At 35.6% G+C, this 18,088-nt stretch overlaps 1 protein-coding gene across 1 annotated transcript in view; it reads left to right on the top strand.

The window, feature by feature from the left end:
* The window catches only part of SNTG1 (syntrophin gamma 1), a 306,725-nt gene that overhangs the window by 155,811 nt on the left and 132,826 nt on the right, over positions 1-18,088 (top strand). The window contains exons 2-3 of the mRNA XM_005152553.3: positions 5,794-5,848; positions 14,762-14,896. Of these exons, the coding sequence (XP_005152610.1) occupies positions 5,822-5,848; positions 14,762-14,896 (162 nt within the window). The 5' untranslated portion in view covers positions 5,794-5,821. The remainder of the gene's footprint in view (positions 1-5,793; positions 5,849-14,761; positions 14,897-18,088) is intronic.

The raw sequence follows: 18,088 nt of genomic DNA, 5'->3' as shown, positions 1-18,088 counted from the left end.
CTGGGAAACAATTGCCTTGGCAGAGAAATGTCAGTATCTCTTTTATAAGGAAGTTCTGTGTTGAGAGATAATGGAGAGAAGAACTGTACTGCAGTGCCAAATAATCAGAAAAGAACTTCTGTTCATCTTTGATACAAGACACTTTCAGGCAAACCTGAGACATAGTCTAAATCATGACACGGTTCATGCATCCTCCAGAGCAGTTAAGAATGAAGAGACATTTAGTCCCTGCTTGGGCTCTGACATCTGCACTACCTCCATTTGGAATTAAGTACAAAATTATATTTAGACATGTCTAGTGAATCACTAAAAGATAACACTGGAAAAGCAAGACACAAGATTTTTTTTTTTTCTAGCAACATTCCAGACTTTGACCCAAAGCCAAACTTTTTTGTTCCATTTTGCCATAGAACATTCCACATAAAGACATGCACTGCCAGATCACTGGCATTTGACCTTCCCATATTCAGACGATCCACCTGTAACACTGCATTTTCCCCTCTTAAAGACTGAATATTGCATTGTTCTTTTTTATTTTGCTATTTCCATCAGTGTGTTTTTGCCAAGCTGGAACAGACTGGATTATTCGTTAGCTCAATTTGGGGGTGTTTGTCCTGGGGGGCACTAGATAGTTGTTAACCCAAAGAGTACCAGACAAACAAACAGAAGCCCAAGATACATTCATTCAGTTAATACTGCCTTGTGGCTCACTGATTCTTGTAAAAAAAAATGTTTATACAGTGAATTCTTAATTGGACTTGCAGATTAGAAATGCTTGTAACTAACAGAATAAATTGTGATTGTTAGGTAAATATAATTCTTGTTTTAACCAAGGTAAAATGAATGAAACATCAAAAACCTTGTCAGCTACTAATTGCAGTTTCAATTCTTTTGAAGCATCAGCTTTGCCAAGATCTGGACATTTTGTTAAAAAGGTTTGTCAGGTGATTATTTTCCTCACTGCTGCAGAAGTGCACAGCTTTGTTGAGTTCAAAGTTCATCTCAGTCCTTGAATTATAAGATAGATTAAAGTATGTGCAGCTTAGGGGCCACCAGCTCTATAAGCATCTTTCAACTTAAATTAGTTTATTAAAGCTGTAATTCTGTGAAATGTATATATAGATGTCCCTTCATGTATTGACTGTATAAGGGAAGTATGAGGCTGTATTTGGATCTAGAGACTGCTCCAACTCACTCAGAAATTTTTCACCAGATGAGTTCAGTGTGTTACTATCATAAATTATTAAAAATCATTATGTTAACTGAACATAAGTAACTCAGTGTTCAAATGAAATATAATTCAGCTCTTCTGAAACCAGTAACTGAATAGAGTTTTATTAATCTAAACTGTTCCTTTGATTTACTGTGCTGTCTGCATGCCTCTGACTACTCTTCCAGTACTAAACACTCTGACAAGCCAGATGGAATGAATATGCCTTCATGGAATTTGCATTTAGAGCAATGCCTCATTTTTCTGCAACATATTTTTCTTTTCCTTAAAGCACAAAGGACCAGCTATGGTACACCTAAGGATAATTTCTAAGCCTACTTTTCCTATTTACAATATAAATGTTTTGGGGTTTTGTTTTTGTTTTGTTTTAGTTTTTTGTTTGTTTTGTTTTGTTTGGTTGGTTGGTTTTGGGTTTGGGTTTTGTTTGTTTCTTAATTATTGCTAAAATACCCAAAAAACAAACAGCCCCTGCAGAGTTACAAATGTGTATGTTGCATTTCCTAACACACACAAAAATGACAGATATTTCTTCCTTCAGACTTCTCCAAAATGTAGAGCATTAAAGATCTTGGTAAAAATGGAGGCAAAAGAATGACTTGAAAAAGCAAACATGAAGTTTAGTAGTGAACTCAATTACAATTAGTTGCAGATCTCATATCTGTGCCTCTGAAACAGGGTTTTAGTCCATTACCCAGTTACCAATTGAGACAGTTCTCAGACAATACAAATTTATTGTGATCTGTCTCTGGCAAGTAAGAAGTATAGAAGCTGCAGTGTTACCATATGCTGAATTGAACTGCATTACATAATAGGTCATTTTTACATGAACTTGCATACAGTATTGTTGTCTTACTTTGTATCAATAACCTTGAGAATGTACTGTTTCCTACTATTCCTACTGTATTCCTGCTGTTGCTTCAATAGCATTTTGTTTGGCTTGTCGTATTCCCAACACTTTGCAAAGTGTCTCTTATTACTGTTTTGTGCACATGAATTTTTTGGGGTTTTTTTTTGTTTTGTTTTTTTGTTTGCTATCTTATTTTATTAAGTATACTGGAGTTTGTGAAATTCCATCTATTATACCACTTGAATATGACCTGATTTATTATAAGAAGACCAAAGCATAGCTCAAGTACTCAGTGCATTGTCCTGAATGAAGCTTTGTCTCTGAGGGCTGCCATATACTTAAACTTACTCTTTTATTTTAGCCATTGATTTCCCTTCAGAACACAAATGCCATAATAATATTGCTCAGTAAATTTTTTTGCAGTATTGAACAGCTGCTTGTTCTGCCAAAGAAGTGTCAGTTTCTGTTATCAATCTGTCTATGTTACATCCTTTTCATCTATCAGCAGAGATGAACTAAATAAGTTTTGGAGGAAGTGCAGCTTGTGAGTCAAGTCAAAGGAAAGTAACTTTCCTGAGCTTGCTTGTTTACATATCTTGGTTGCAATGGTTCCCAACACTTTCAGAGGAAGCCTCACTGGAGCCATTTTTTCTCTTTGCATGCTGCTCTGGCCTTCCCCTGTGCTTGCACACCTTGTCTGTCCTGACGTTGCTGTTTCCTCTGCACCTCCTCCCTTCAAAGCCACAGGCAATTCCCTTCTCACTTTCTGGTCCCAAAGACACCTAAGGGCAAAGGAAGACAATAAAATAAAATAATATACAGGTATATGAAAAAAGAATGCTGCATCTGAAGAGGGCTTTTAGCTGGTAACCAGTGGACTGTCTACATGAGACTGAAGAAGGCTCCTAGGAGAGCTGGAAAGTTCCTCAGGTGAAAGTGGTGGTGGTTTGGAGATAAGGGGCTTGCATAGGTTAGCCAGAGGCTGATCAGGGATATCTGTCAGCAGTGTCTTTCACAGTTTATCATTTTACAAATGTTTTATTTTCAGAATTACTTAGGTTTAGATTTTCTACCCTTTTTTCATGTGTTACAGGAGGAGATAGTTACTATCCTTGGGGCATTTTACCAGCATAAGATCACAGAATTTCTGCATGATTCATGATACGTATTCCTGTAACTTAATCATCTAGAGTGTTTATTTGGTATGTAAATGCTGGAAACAGTGATGTTTCTGAGCTGATTTATGAGGTAATGCACTTTGAAAGCAAACCATCTGTATGCTGTGTCTAAAATATCAAATGTTATAAAATTGCTGATAGTCAGAAAAAGAATATTGATAATGGGCTTAAGTTCTCTGTGTGCAGCTGCAGACAATATCGGTAGGAAACAGGAATACAGAAGCAGAGTCAGCTATACTGCAAAGATTAGTAACTGAGTTGCTGAATGCCTGAGTGTGATTTTTTGTTGAGAATTATGTTGTCCAAGGTTTACATTTTAGACAATATTTTTAATACTAAAAGCTGTTGTTACAGACAATGAAAAATTGCTTATAACAAGCTTTCCCAGGGAAAACTGTGAAAAAACTTTCTGTGAAAACCAGACAAGTTATTTAGGTAGGAGATGGCTGTCAGTAGAGTATTTGTTATATGCTTTATTTTACCTATTTTTGGTGGTTTTTAAAGGATAAAAAAGAGGGTTTAAAGGTTTTTTTTTTTTAACAAAGAATTTTGTATTCGTGTGAACCTTCATACTTCCAAGATTGCTAAATTGTTATCTGAGCAGAATTAGAAACAATTTTAGACTGTGACCTGTGTGTACAACTGGCTATAATCCTGTGAAGCCTAGTTGTTCTTGACTATTCTTCTATGTGGTAATACAAATATTTCCAAAATAAGTAAATAAATTTGCAATAAATAAAAACAACAGAAAGAAAATCGAGAAAATGGAGTAATACTGGGTTGTAGAAATTACCTGGATTAGATATAGTATAGATCAAAGAGTAGCTATGAAAGAACTAAAGAGGAATTGTCATTGACTGTGGAACCAAAGTTGCCCAAACCAAGCTTTGTAGAACTTTATTAATAAAAGGCCGAACGTAACGTAAATGAAAACACTTTTAACGGCACTAGGAATTCTGACCTGACATAACCAGGGCCCGAGAAAGGAGGACACTGTGCAGTACTTCAGTTTATATTTTAAAGATTCATACTTTTATATTCCCACAAGGCTAAAAAGCCCTCAGAGGACATTTCGTTAAGGTGATTAAAGTTTCTTTCCCACCAGAGTTTACACAGCACCTGGAAACAGAGTTCATAAAAATTACAAGGAAACATACTTCATTGCACAAAGACTATCGCACCAGAGGGAAAATCTTCAAGACTGTAGTAGCAACCTTGTTTTTTATGAGCACCTTGAGAGCAGAATTACAGGAATAGTTCTTTATTGCATCTTGGTGCACTTGTGAAGCTGATAAATGAAGGAATGATGATGGATCCATTTTAAATTCCTGCTTTGTAACCTATCTAATCTAGGCTAGCTCTGCTAGCACAGAGCACAGACTGTGAACCAAGAAAATCTCAGTAAATACAGAACATTAACTTCATGTGTATATGTGTGCTTGGGTTTAATGAAACTGCATCCACAGCAGCAAAACAAATTAAGATGTTTTAGTATTAAGACCTACATTTTTGTACAAATAGTACAAAATAGTAGTAATAGTTTTTACATTTTGTTTTAAGCTTAGGCTAATGGGGCATTTTTTGTGTGAGCTTTTAATACTATATTTATGCAAAAAATTGTGAACACATAATTAACACAGAATAGTAGTAAAATGCTTGATGGGGATGATTTTAATACAGGTTTCAATTCGCTAGCCACTGAATGCAATTACTCTTTTGCCCAGAAGTGTTTACTGGCAATGTTATTGGCTGATATATGAGCGTTTCTGTTGCAGAACCAACAGCAGGACACTGTTATTATCCTCTGATAAGAGCCTGTTCCAGTGGCTTTATCCCATTAATAAATGCATGCATAAGTGTGAACGGAGATGAATAGACTTTTGGTAAAGGCCAGGCAAAGTAATAATCACAGGATTTGGTGTGACATTTTGCCAGCATTCACACATATTCTTGATTTTCTACCATTTGTTTTTTTAACTCATAAATATTTCTGCAAAGTGGGCACACTTAAATGACACTGACTCATTTGGAGAAATTAAGTATATTAATAAAATGTGAGACAAAAGTTATTGATGCATGATGGTTTTTAATTAGGGGAGGAAAAAAATCCAACAATCTTTTAGAAAAGAAATCATATTCTGAAAAGCAACATTTAATTGTCTCAATTTCTGTTACTTTCCAGTATACTCTTAATATTTTTGTTGGGGGGGGACAAAAAATAAAAGCAGCCAAAAAAAAATTATACTTGAAGTAGGAAAAGTAAGTTTGAATGCCCTGTGGAGAGGAGAAGGTTGTGGGAACATAAGCATTCCTTTTATTATATTCTATGAAATCAGGTTGTGTACTTTGTAAGAAATGGGAGCAACTTCTAATGCCTCACACTTTCTAATCCTGTTGCAACTTTGATCATTTCTCTTTTTAAGCAATGACTATAACTGGACGTAACAAAGACAAGTGTAGTCTCTCAGCTCAGACAGGTAACTTTTATGTTTTGCAATATCTTTTTCATTCTAATGAAATCTTTCTCTCCATTTTAGACAAATATCACTTGCTGTGTCATAGCACATGGATTTCAGGACTGCCTGTGAAGAGGTAAGATCAGATGTTTTTCTTTTTGAACAATAGTAGAATAAAATTCCATGAACTTTTAATCCTTTTTATATGCAAAATCCCTTTTTCCTTCCCTTTTTTCTGAAATGAGAGGAGTTATATAATCAGGTACAAGTTATTCAGCTGATCACTTTATGGTGGCAGACAGACTTTGTAGTAGAAGATGAAAGAATTTGCCCAGGTGTATTCATCCCTAGCCCTCACCTCTGCCCATTACAATTTGCCTCTGTAGGCACAATGTAGGTACAGGTAGTTATGTTTTGTGTGATCTTTGCTCTTCATACAGTGTTTATATCTGAAAACATCAATGGAGTCAGAAATCTGTCTGGCACTGAAAAGGATAAAGTTGACTAGGAAGAGAGGGAAAGATGACCAATATTAAAAGCAATTCCATTCTGATTTGATTAAGTAAGAGGGTTATTTTTGCTTAAAATAAGTATAGTTTCACAATATCAGTGCAAAGTACTTCTTTCTCCCTTCCACAAACTTTGCCTTGAAGTAAATGAGATGTACATTAAAAAGAGCACCTTATTTACTCAATGATTGTCTGTGAACAATGTAATGCAGTTTCACATCAGCAATTGAGACACAGTGAGAACTGTTTACACCAAATTGCACAATGATGTTAGTGCAGTATTGTGATTAAAATGTCAGGCGTGTACAATGAAAATTGCAAACAATGTTTAGGAAGTTATGTCTAAGGGCAAGAAAAATGGCATATCTGTAAGTGTTACCATGATCCCATGAAAAAAAAAAAAGGAAGTGGAGGGATGGGAACAGCACTAGAACCAAGAACTAATTGCAATTTAAAGCCAATTTCGATCTGAGATTCCTTTGGTTTAAATTAGGGGGAACAGAAGATAAACAGGCTAAAGAATATTAAATCATTACAATATTCTGAGAGCAGTAGTAGGGTCAAAACATAATATGACAGTTAAGTTTACCTTTGGGAAAGAATGCAATGATGGGTTTCCAGGATGCTATGTATCAGTCTTTAATACCTTAGAAGATTCATGCCCAGTCTAAATTCTATAACAAAGTATATCCCAGATTATTTGCCTTGAAAAAAGCATTTTTGCCAGTTTTGAGATTTGGTTTGGGTTTTAGAAGAGAACATTTTCAGTTGGAAGGGACTTTTAATGATCATCTAGTCCAATGGCCTGACCAAAAGTTAAAACACATTGTTAAAGGTGTGTTGATTTTTTTAATATGTCATTTATTTATGAATATATTTATTGATGAAGAGGCAGATATATATTATTTTCATTGTATTTTTATGACATTATTTAAACTATACACTAGTATAAATTATTTAGTGGCAATTAACTCACCTCTGTGCCAAGCAGCAGTGATGACAAGAACAGCCACAGAAAGATGACCTAGCATATGAGTTCTGTCTTAGGCTTTACAGTACAGTACAGTAAGTTAATTGAGAGATCTGTTTTATTCTGTATCTGATTTCTAATGGGGGCATTGATTTCAAATTTAGCTCATTAAAAATCAGCTGCTTTGTTGGACTTTCCATGATAGACAAGGAAAGGAGAGGATGACTCCACCCATCCTAAGAAAGTTCTGTGGCTTGGAGATCCAAAAGAAGATCCTTTCACTTTTAGATTAATAAACTTAAATGCAGTGGATTCAACCCTAGTTTATCTGCTTTTTGTAAAATAAGTCTTCTGCCACAGTCAGTGCTGTCACTTCCAAGAAATTCTGGAAACTGATCTACATCTTTCCTCCCAATCTAATCAAAGTTAATAAAATATAGACTTTCAACCTACTTTCATCAAATGCCCATGTCTAAATAAATCATCAGCAGCCTTATGCTTAGATATAGTGTAATTTTTAGCTGAAACCTCAACACTATCATTGAAAAGAATCATCTACTTTGGTTTTCGTTTGGCGAAATAATACTGAGCTGACTCTGAAAGCCCGAGAAGGGAAGCTTCTGCAGCTCCATGCCCCAGGTCCAACCAGTAGTGAGGGTGAAAATATATCCCCAGTAGACACACGCATACAAAACACACATACACACTACATGTATGTGTGCTTATATACGTATGTACTTATGTACATGACTAACGCATATCACATACTGACACACAGAATGCTCACAGAGACACAGACAGCACCCACAGGGAAAATACCTGGTATCTGATGACAGGAAAGTTGTAGTTAATTTTTTCATGTGGCTTGTCTGCTTGCTAGTCGTGGGAAAATTTGCATTATTTTATAATTAATTATTCTGGCTTCCATGCTCTTTTCCCTCACTGATCAGCAAATGTATCCATTGTGCTGGTTCTTGTTCTTACTCAACAATTTCTGAACTTTTAAGACTATCTGGCTCCTCTTTCAGCCTTTATCCTGAGCTTTCTGAACTTTACAAGAGCATGAATAGTCACTGGGTTCTTTAAACGCTCTCCCGTACTCATTTGACCTTCTGTATTCCGAAAAGTCTCTCAGTCTCTGCCATAATACTGTCCTCTGCTGTGAAAGTACCCTTCTGATGAAAGTGAAGACTTGGAATTGTTATAATGCATGAGAACATTCTCCCTTCAGACACTTTTCTTTCTTTTTCTTTCTTTCTTTCTTTCTTTCTTTCTTTCTTTCTTTCTTTCTTTCTTTCTTTCTTTCTTTCTTTCTTTCTTTCTTTCTTTCTTTCTTTCTTTCTTTCTTTCTTTCTTTCTTTCTTTCTTTCTTTCTTTCTTTCTTTTTCTTTCTTTCTTTCTTTCTTTTTCTTTCTTTCTTTCTTTCTTTCTTTCTTTCTTTCTTTCTTTCTTTCTTTCTTTCTTTCTTTTTTTCTTTCTTTCTTTTTCTCTTTCTTTCTTTCTTTCTTTCTTTTCTTTCTTTCTCTCTCTCTCTTTTTAAGCTGAAATTTTCTATATACTTTATGAATATGCTGCATGTGCAGCTTTCTAACTTTTCTTACTTCCTAACTTTTGAAATCTCATCCTTTACTTCTCTTAGCTTGGCTTTTTTTACCTAATACAACTTCAAACTTGCTTAATTTAATAAGTACCCCATTCATTTTAATGCTTATTATCTATTACTCTGTCTCTCTAGTACTGTCCATTGTTTCTTTGAGGGATTAGTTTGAATTGGTAAACTGTTTGTCCTCTGCTTTATGTATCCTGCGAATGATCTTGTAAACTTCACGCACTTCAAAATTTGATACATTCTGTTTTTCAGAGGTCGAGTTGCCTCTATTTCAACATCCATCCTGTATTGTTGTTTTGGGTTTTTTTTTGCCTGCCATAGAATAAGTGTTATATTTTTAAGCAGTATTTTTACTTCCATGTGACTTTATTTCATAGATCTTGTTATTTACTATTTTGGACTGTTTCTACTGACCTTTATGCTGTTTTCTAATTTACACCTTTCACTCTAGGCTGATGATTTCCTTTGTTTATAAATGCTGTCAAATGGGTGTCCTGGGATTTCTAATCTCTTGGGTTTGTGGAATTTTTCTTAAATGTAGCTTTCACTCATAATTTAATCCCCAGATCACAAGATGGAAAGTTACTGGCAATTTAGAGTGCCTGTGAAAGTGTAATGTAATAGATTAATTAAATTTTAAAAAACACGCATGGTCTTACAGTAATTTTCAGTTTTATGTTATCTACTCTCTTGGTCTCAACTGCAATGATATAATCTAGTCTCAGTATTGTATGCTCATTGGCAATTCAGACATCAAAAATTGTTTCTTGAAAGTGTCAGAAAATAGGAAGTTTTGATCTAAGAAAGTACCTTAGTTCAGTAAGAAGCTCATATATATACATATTTATATAAATATATATTCTCCAAATGTCTAATTTACATATGGAATTAATCAGACTGTATGAAACAAGGAAATTCTCTGAAAGAAAATTACTTTCAAAGAATGCTATAGCCAAATACTTACCTGGCAAATACCTGGCAAACCAAAGAACATGCAGATTAAGGCCAAATTCAGCATTTTCCTGCTGTTCTTTGAGTTGGAGTGTAAAATTGATGTGCAGGACTGGACTTGCTATCCTCTGAATAGGAAAATGTTGGTAACTGATAGAATAAGCTCTGAATGACAAGCTGAACACATCCCTGTGTATCTGGGCTGCATTTCAGTATTTTACAATAAAAGTGCTTTTAAATTGTGCTAGCAGCACCTCCACAGAATGAGTGGCTGGACCGTTTAAAAAAGATCCTTTGTGTAATTCTGACACATATTCCTACCTCTTGTGTTCATTACCATTGCCGTCTTCTACCTCTGATCAATTTCGCATTTTATTATTATACTTACAATTATAAAGCAGTGAGAAGCATATCTCCAACTGATCAGGGGTTAGCCTCAGTTAAGATAAGCATCCAAAAGTGTTGATACTCATCTGGAGTGGACTACATGCATATTTAAGGCATTTTCTGCAGCCCATTCTCCTTACTGATATCATATTCTTGATGGTAGAAATAAAATTCAGGGCTTAAAACTAAATTGCAGAGGTTTTATTAATTTTAGAATATACTGGCCAAAGCAGGCACTAAAAACTTGAGGCCACCTTTCATAGAAAATGTATTACTTTTGTTTCCCTTTCTTCCACTGGTTTATGGACTAGCCTATTCTGGGATATCTGTTGAAATCTTCCTACTAATGTGAAGCTAGAATAAGCAAAGCTAACCAAATTATTTTATTACTGCAAGGCAGGGGAAATAAAAAAAAAAGAAGCATAAAAAATACATAGTGATGTATTGAAAACTAACGAAGACTATTTAAAATTGCCTGAAATAATGAATAAATCTCCTCCAGAGCAGAACATGGAAAAAGTTTTAGAAATTACATACATGACAAGGAAAACCACAAATAGGGAAAAAAAGTAAACAAAAACATTTTCAACAAAAAACCTGCCAGTAGCCTTATTTAGGCCAGATAAATTAAAAACTATTTATGTTGGAAGTCCTACAGAAAATGTGCTTTGAAATCAATATGTAATTTTAAAGATGTTTCTCATGCAGGATTAAGTTTTGTATATACTTGCTAGAGACTGCTGCTAGCATAAATGTATAAATCATAGTTTTCCTGTGATGTTATATATTAAATATTTGGAAAGGCCATATATATTCCACCATGCTGTTTATGATGCATGTTTCTAAATTTCTTTAAGGAAAGTTATTAGGGCCAGATCTTATACACAGCCAATATGGACAATGTGCTGTAAGTCAGGGTATAATAGGAAAAGATTTTTAAATGGCCTTTTTTTCACTGCCTTATTGCTAATAATGAACGTGACCATATACTTTATAGAAGCAGTTTGCTTTGAGGGCTCTGGCAATTTGTACTGTTCTCTGATAGTGATCTGAAGCTGAAAGTTCAGCACAGACTAGTGTGGTAAAGCAACGAGGGATCAGTTTTCAGCCCCTCTTATATTAGTTCAGGAGCAGTAAGCAGTTTCTAAACTCCTGCCAAGGACATCAGCTCTTGCCATATCAGTGTTCTTGTCTAATGGAGCTTGAAAGGGTATAGACTGAGATGTCAGAGGCAGCACTGTGCAGGTGCAACATTCACTGCATCTGTCGCTTAGGTACTGCTACCTTCTTTCATCACTACTTTTGCATGAAGTCACTGACTCCTCTCCCACATGGAAACTCATTCTTCATCACTGTGTATTGCTTCCATATTAATTTCCTAGGCTACCTCATTCACTTCATAAAGATGTGGAACTTAAATACCCAGTTTTCTTGCCCTCACTACAAGTGCCAAATTCTATACGTAGGAAGAAGAAAGTAAGATGGTATAAATTTAAGTAGGGCAATGTTGTCGGTGTTGTCTCAGACAGTCAAGGTGCATTGGCTGAACAAGCAAGCTGTTATCAGCTGAACTATGTTTCTCTATCCATATCTGCTTTAAGGTGATGCAGTTTATCATACATTTGAACACAAGAAGATGCCTTGCATGATCTCATACTGACAGTTACAGTAGCTTGACTGACATGCTGTATGCTGGTTTATTGCTGTAGGTCAGTGGTAGGGCAGAGCCCTCTGCCAGTGAAATATAAAAGGCTTGAAAGGAAAATTTTAGCACACACTGTCATGGAATCTCTTAAAAGTTAGTAATGGGAACAAAAGCTAACATCAGCTACAATCCACAATCCCCCACCTCATCCACACACACACAGGCACACCATCTAAGCTTTCCAAATATAAGGAATGGCAGGGATGTAGACTGGACAGATGATCTCTCTCCAACCAGAATAATTTTGCTGGGGCCACATGGATGAAGAATGTTGATATGCACAGTAATTTACATGAAAGCATATAAACAGGATGCCTTCCCTAAGTTTCAGCTCTGGGTAAGGATGCAGGAGCTCTTACCTTTATTTTATTCGGTTTACTGGATGCTTTGTCCGGAGTGGGGGAAAGAACAGAAAGGAAACTTCAGAAGACAAAAATGAGACAGAATCAAATAATTAAATTCCAGTCATCCTTCTCAAGGACTTCTCTTGAGCTTAGCTAATGAAACTGAACTACATTCTTCTCCTTTACATGGTTGTTAATGCTGCTCTCAGATAGGAGAGGGAAGAAGGTAGCATAATTGAAGATTTAATTTTGAACTGTATCATAAACCAGATTTTATAAAGGCCAACAACAGTAAAGTGGTTAATTACATTTTAGAGTGTTTGATGTAAATAAGATCCCTGAGTGTGTGCAATCAGTCTTTCCAAGGGCCAAAATATTTTGCTGTTCCCAAGCTTGGTTTCCTTGGTCAGACCACATGCATTTAGAAACTGACTGGGATTTTAATTTTATTCTAATGGCTAATTGTGTCTGCTATGGTTCTGTTCCTCTGATTCCCACAGTGAACCCTGTCAGCTTTTGCAGAAGGACTCTGTGGAGATTTTATAGGGTTATTGACCAAATCAGGAGCATGCAGTCAAGTACAGCAGAGTTACTATTATCAGTGTACTAGAGGCAGAAGTTATTTGGTTTCCAGTTATCCAGGAAGGAGGAAAGGCATGTCTGCAAACTTTTCTGCAGGAGAAAGGCATTTTATAAGTGACAGATGTTTGTAGGCTACTCCCCTTTTTGAACAGTTATTTACAGCTTGCTTTGTTCAGCTTCTGCTGTCACTTAGTGCTTCACAACTCCATGCAAAGAGTAGTTGTCTTAGTTTATAAAGCAAAAGTTACAAGGAGAGGACCATGGGAATTTAATGATTTTACAGTCTCTTTTTATTCTCTTTTTTTATTGTTCTAATATTCTATATATGATGTAAGGGAATTTTTCAATGGTGCTGAAAACCTAACAGATTTGATTTGTCACTCCATGTCAGTTTCTATCTTGTCCTGTTTGAAAAAGACACCTAAATATTCAAACAAGGCTGTATGATGTTTTCTGTCCAGGGCTTCTGGTGACCAAAGTGTGAGTTCAGTGTATGGAACTCTCAGTTTTTAATTTTTTACACTTAGTTAATGGAATAAAACTATCAGACCAACTTTCAAAGTTATGACTGAGTTATACACATTTCCTATTGGTGTCCAAGGGAAAGCAACTTCCTAAGTTTGAGTGTTGAGCATTGAGCAGAAGTGACAGAACATTGTGTAGAGCTATTTAAAGGTTGTCCTCGACCTTTCCACCTCTTTCAAAGCCTTTTGAAACCAACTTAAACCTTTATTCTGACAATTGCCTACTGTCAGTTCCATATTTGTGTTTCTTCTGTCCATACTATGGATGTAAGATATCAGAGCACATTATGGGGAGATCTTCCAAATCCTCTTTTAAACTCTTGTCTGAGAAGAAGCCCTCAGATTCAGCCAGGTCAGCCTTGGTAGTTAAAGTTCACAGCAAGACTTTTGTTTCCTTGATCTCCTCTCAAACCAGCTTTTTACAGAGAGTGGATTGAAATGTGACCTGAATGAAGGAAAAGTTTTGTTGACATTGATTTGAAGATTTTAAATGCTTTTATATCTGAATTTTCTGCTGAGATACATACACGCATACATGCATATCTCTGTACCTATACAAATAAGTATAGGTATCTAATACTGTCAAATTACCAGTTGTAAGGCTGAATTTTTAAATTGTTTATGAGAAAATTTCTCATACCAAAACCACTCTACCAATATGAGTTTTGTCAGTAATGAAAAGTTATAAAGAATGCCATTTCAACACAGTCTTCAGGGAAAAATTACTACATATTGGAAGTACTTACACGTGCAGGCTTTTTTACTGCTCAGACTACTGCCCCCAAAAGTAGTACAAATAGGTAGTACCACAAAGAAACTGTAAAACTGTTGGCAAGTCACTTGTTCTGTATTGAAGAATCTGACAGAATTCTTGATCTAACAATAAACATAGAGTTCAAAAGTTGAGTAAGAAGTAAGTTACTACAGGCTGTTGCATTCTTTGATCTCTTTTATTCTTAACTTCAGCATCTTCATTTGAAAAGGAAGGTAAAAGCATAAGTCAGTATGCTCCCAGATCATGAAAAGCTCACACAGGTTCATGTAGGCTGTCAGTGCTCACATCTGGCTAGTTTGGAGGTGTTATTGTTCATATATCTGTGTCAAAATTGGTGTAACATGTGGAACATCAGCCTTGATTTCATGTCCAAGTGAGGTGTCATCATTTAATACAAAGATGGAAAATAAGATCACAGCTGCTCTGAAGTGATTTGAAAGGAATTTCACAAATTTGTCATGGTCAGAATAGCACCTTATTTTTGTAAAATCTGCCTTTGCTATTGCTTCTGTAACCATCATTCTCTTGTAGTCTGAGCACAGTAAATAAATACAGTGATTACTGGTAACAATTTTGCGTATTTGCTGCCATTTTATAACTGTACCTATCTCTAAGCTATTCTGTTTCAAAATACCACTTCTGGCAATGCAAACTCTAACATAAAGCTTTTTTTCTTTATTCCTTCCTTTGAAGACAAAGACAGGGATTTGTTTGCTGCAGGATGGTAACCAGGAGCCTTTCAAAGTGCGACTGCACTTAGCCAAAGATATTTTGATGATCCAGGAGCAGGATGTGATCTGTGTGTCTGGTGAGCCTTTCTATTCTGGTGTAAGTAGTTTTTATTTTTTCTTTAAGATGTACTTTATGCAAAGCAGAAATACTCTGTATGTATGTGTGCGTGTGTATGCCTACACACATACGTATGCATTTACTCCCACAGTTTGATATTTCATTTTATACTGTTAACAGTGTGTTTTAATACATCATCTTTTGAGAGTAAATCTTAGCCATACTCATCTAAGAAGCAGCAATAAGGTAATGAATAAGTTATATGTGTGACAACAGTATTGTTTTTCTGCACTCACCCTTGAATATTGGAGCCACTGAATGCAATAGGAATGACACAAGCAGAGAATTTTACAGTGAGTACAGACACCTCAATGTACTTGCATATCCGAGTGCTGTCAATGGACTTGATAAGACAGTTGATGTTTAACTTTTATGGCAGGCCTTTGCTGTTAGAGGAATTATCTGCTGTCCTTTGCTATGGTTGCTTCATACGGTAGTGCAACACTGGACTTCATGCATGCTGCTAATTCATGCTGCGAGGGTCACTAGTTTTACCAGCACATTATCTTAATAAAGATGGACTTCAGCTGGAACAGTGTAATAATGTGATTTATGTATTACTGGTTTTGTGTGATGTGTCAGCTTTCTTATTCAAGCACCATATTGAATTTTGTGGATAAGAAACTGAGCTTTGTAGACAATTATTTGGAAGATGTGTAAAATACAATATAGAATGATACTGTAGGATTTGGAACTATCATAATACTAAGTTTTTATTAATTTCTAGAAGATCACTAAATATGATAGCAGCCATTTACTATTCATTTCTATAGACATTTTTATAGGTACTGTAATTGTATCTTATAGAGATGTTCTTAAGATCTATGGGAAACTATCACATTCTGCTCTCCATTTTAGCAAAATGAAATTATAGGATTTCATGTTAAATCTTGTGATGCATAGTAGTCTGGTATCTGTTTATGTAAATATTATATGATTGTTACTATTTCTGTCTGTTTTATTACTTAATTACTGTTGCAACATCTCTGTATCTCTCAATACAAGTGTAATAAAAAGGTACAAAGCAGAAACCAGAAATAAATTGGTAGAATATTAGTTGTGCCAACAGTGTGGAAAAATTATAAGAGAATCCATCTCACTGTTATGAACATCTTGAGGTGAACAGTTTTGAGTTTTTTGCTGAAACGAGTATCACACAATCTACAATGTCTCCATACAGGCTGGGCTTATTTGCGTGACAAATTTGACATTAGCTTGTGACACTTTCATGTTGTATAAATACAGTTTCTTAAGGCAGGTCTGTGTGCTTTATATGGAATATAGATGTTCCTTTTATCAATCAGTTCCTCCACACAGAGGACATCCAGCAGCTGAGATAAAAAGAAATTATGGGTTCGAGGTCAGGCTATAGTTGTTCAATTAGCGACACACTGTAGAACCATCACTCCACCAACCCTATTCTGGCATTATTTATTAAAACATTTTATTGCTCAAAAATATTATTTTCATTATTGTGCTGTAATATCTATTACTTCTACTGAAGCTGTTATTTAAATGTCTTCATAAAATGTATATTTATTATTTTTTTATTTCACAGAAAGGATTTCTCTTACAGTTTTGCCCTCTTTAGTTTTTCAGTGGCATTACGGAAAACAGTGGATGATTTGCTTCATCAGTTACACTTTCCTTATTTTATTTACATATTGAATGCATACTACGGTAACTGACTGATATTAGTGTGGTGGGGAGGAGTTTCTTTTTTCCTGGAAGTGTCTTTTTGACTTCTGAGCACTTCACGCAGACTTCCTCTGGTCTTGAATCAGTAGGTTCATTGAAGCTATGGATGATTGGCATTTCACAGACAGTTAACTGTCCTTTTGTCACAGGTCATTTAAATCACCTGGAATCATCTGTTTTGATTCTATAGCTTGATCAGACAGGTCCCACAGGCTTTTTTTTTTTTTCCTCATTTTTATTCCTGATGTATTAGGTTTCTTATTTGCTTGTTTTCTTCTCTTTTTACTTTTTGTTCTTTCTGTCATTCTAGATCACTGACCACATCTATTTTTCTTTTCATGCTACACAGCAAGAGCAAGTGCTTTCATTAGCAACAAAAGCATTGATTGCCTCATAGAATAAACTCTGAAGAATAAAAATAAAATTTGTAACTGAAGACCAATATCATTGTTACATTTTACAGAGAATAGCTACAGGAAAAGTTTTTTAATCTGTTCTAATAAATAATCTTCAAATAATTTGATTATAAGGATTTACTTAATCAGTTCTGCACTGGTAAGGAACAAAAAGCTATTACTGTTTCTATTTTAAAACAGTGTCTCTTCTGTTTGTTGGGTCGGAGTCAATTTGCATGCTCCTCTGTGTAGGACAGACTTTAAACAGATACTTAACGTTCCAGCAGTATCCTGATCTGCATCCTGAGGAGCTGTCTAAATGAAATCAATAGCCCCTTAGGAATGAGGTGCTGCTTAATGTGAGTACATGGGATAAGGACCTAGTTCTTAATTTAGAACACTTCCCTTTTGGTGGAAAACAGTTCTTGTTTTCCAAAACTAAACAGGTGCAAAGGAACCTTGTCTCTTCTTTCATTGTATACAGTTTGGAGTAATGAAATAAAAAATCTAGAATATTACAAACAACATAAACAGTGTTAAACAGTAAAAAAAAGCATCTGTTTCTCTAGTAGGCTAAACAAAATGGTAGTGCAGCAAGTGTACCTCTGGCAATTCCATAAATCATCAAAGATTGTTCAAATTACCATGGATTAGATCTAAATTTGAGCATCAGTTGCATCAGTAAGTATTACAGAGATTTTTTTTTTTTTGACTGCTAAGGATTTGGCACCCTTGTCTCTAAATAAGATAGGCATTGATTTGACAGATGGACCGCTTGGTGGATAAGGAATTGGCTGGATGGTTGCACTCAGTTTTGGTCAATGATTTGATGTCCAACTGCAGACCAATGAAAAGTGGTGTTCCTCAGGCATCAGTGTTGGGACTGGTTCTGTTCAACATCTTTGTTGGTGACATGGACAGTGGGATCAAGTGCACCCTCAACAACTTTGCCAGCAACACCAATCTGCATGGCGCTGTTGACAGGCTGGAGGGGAGGGATGTCATCCAGAAGGACCTGGACAGACTCTACAGTTGGGCCAGTACAGACATCATGAAGTTCAACAAGGCAAAGCACAAG

This window comes from Melopsittacus undulatus, chromosome 1 (genome assembly GCF_012275295.1).
Source record: "Melopsittacus undulatus isolate bMelUnd1 chromosome 1, bMelUnd1.mat.Z, whole genome shotgun sequence".
In the NCBI taxonomy this organism is placed as follows: Eukaryota; Metazoa; Chordata; class Aves; order Psittaciformes; family Psittaculidae; genus Melopsittacus; species Melopsittacus undulatus.
The sequence above is the reverse complement of the archived record's forward strand: the minus strand, read 5'-3'. Positions and strand labels throughout refer to the sequence as shown.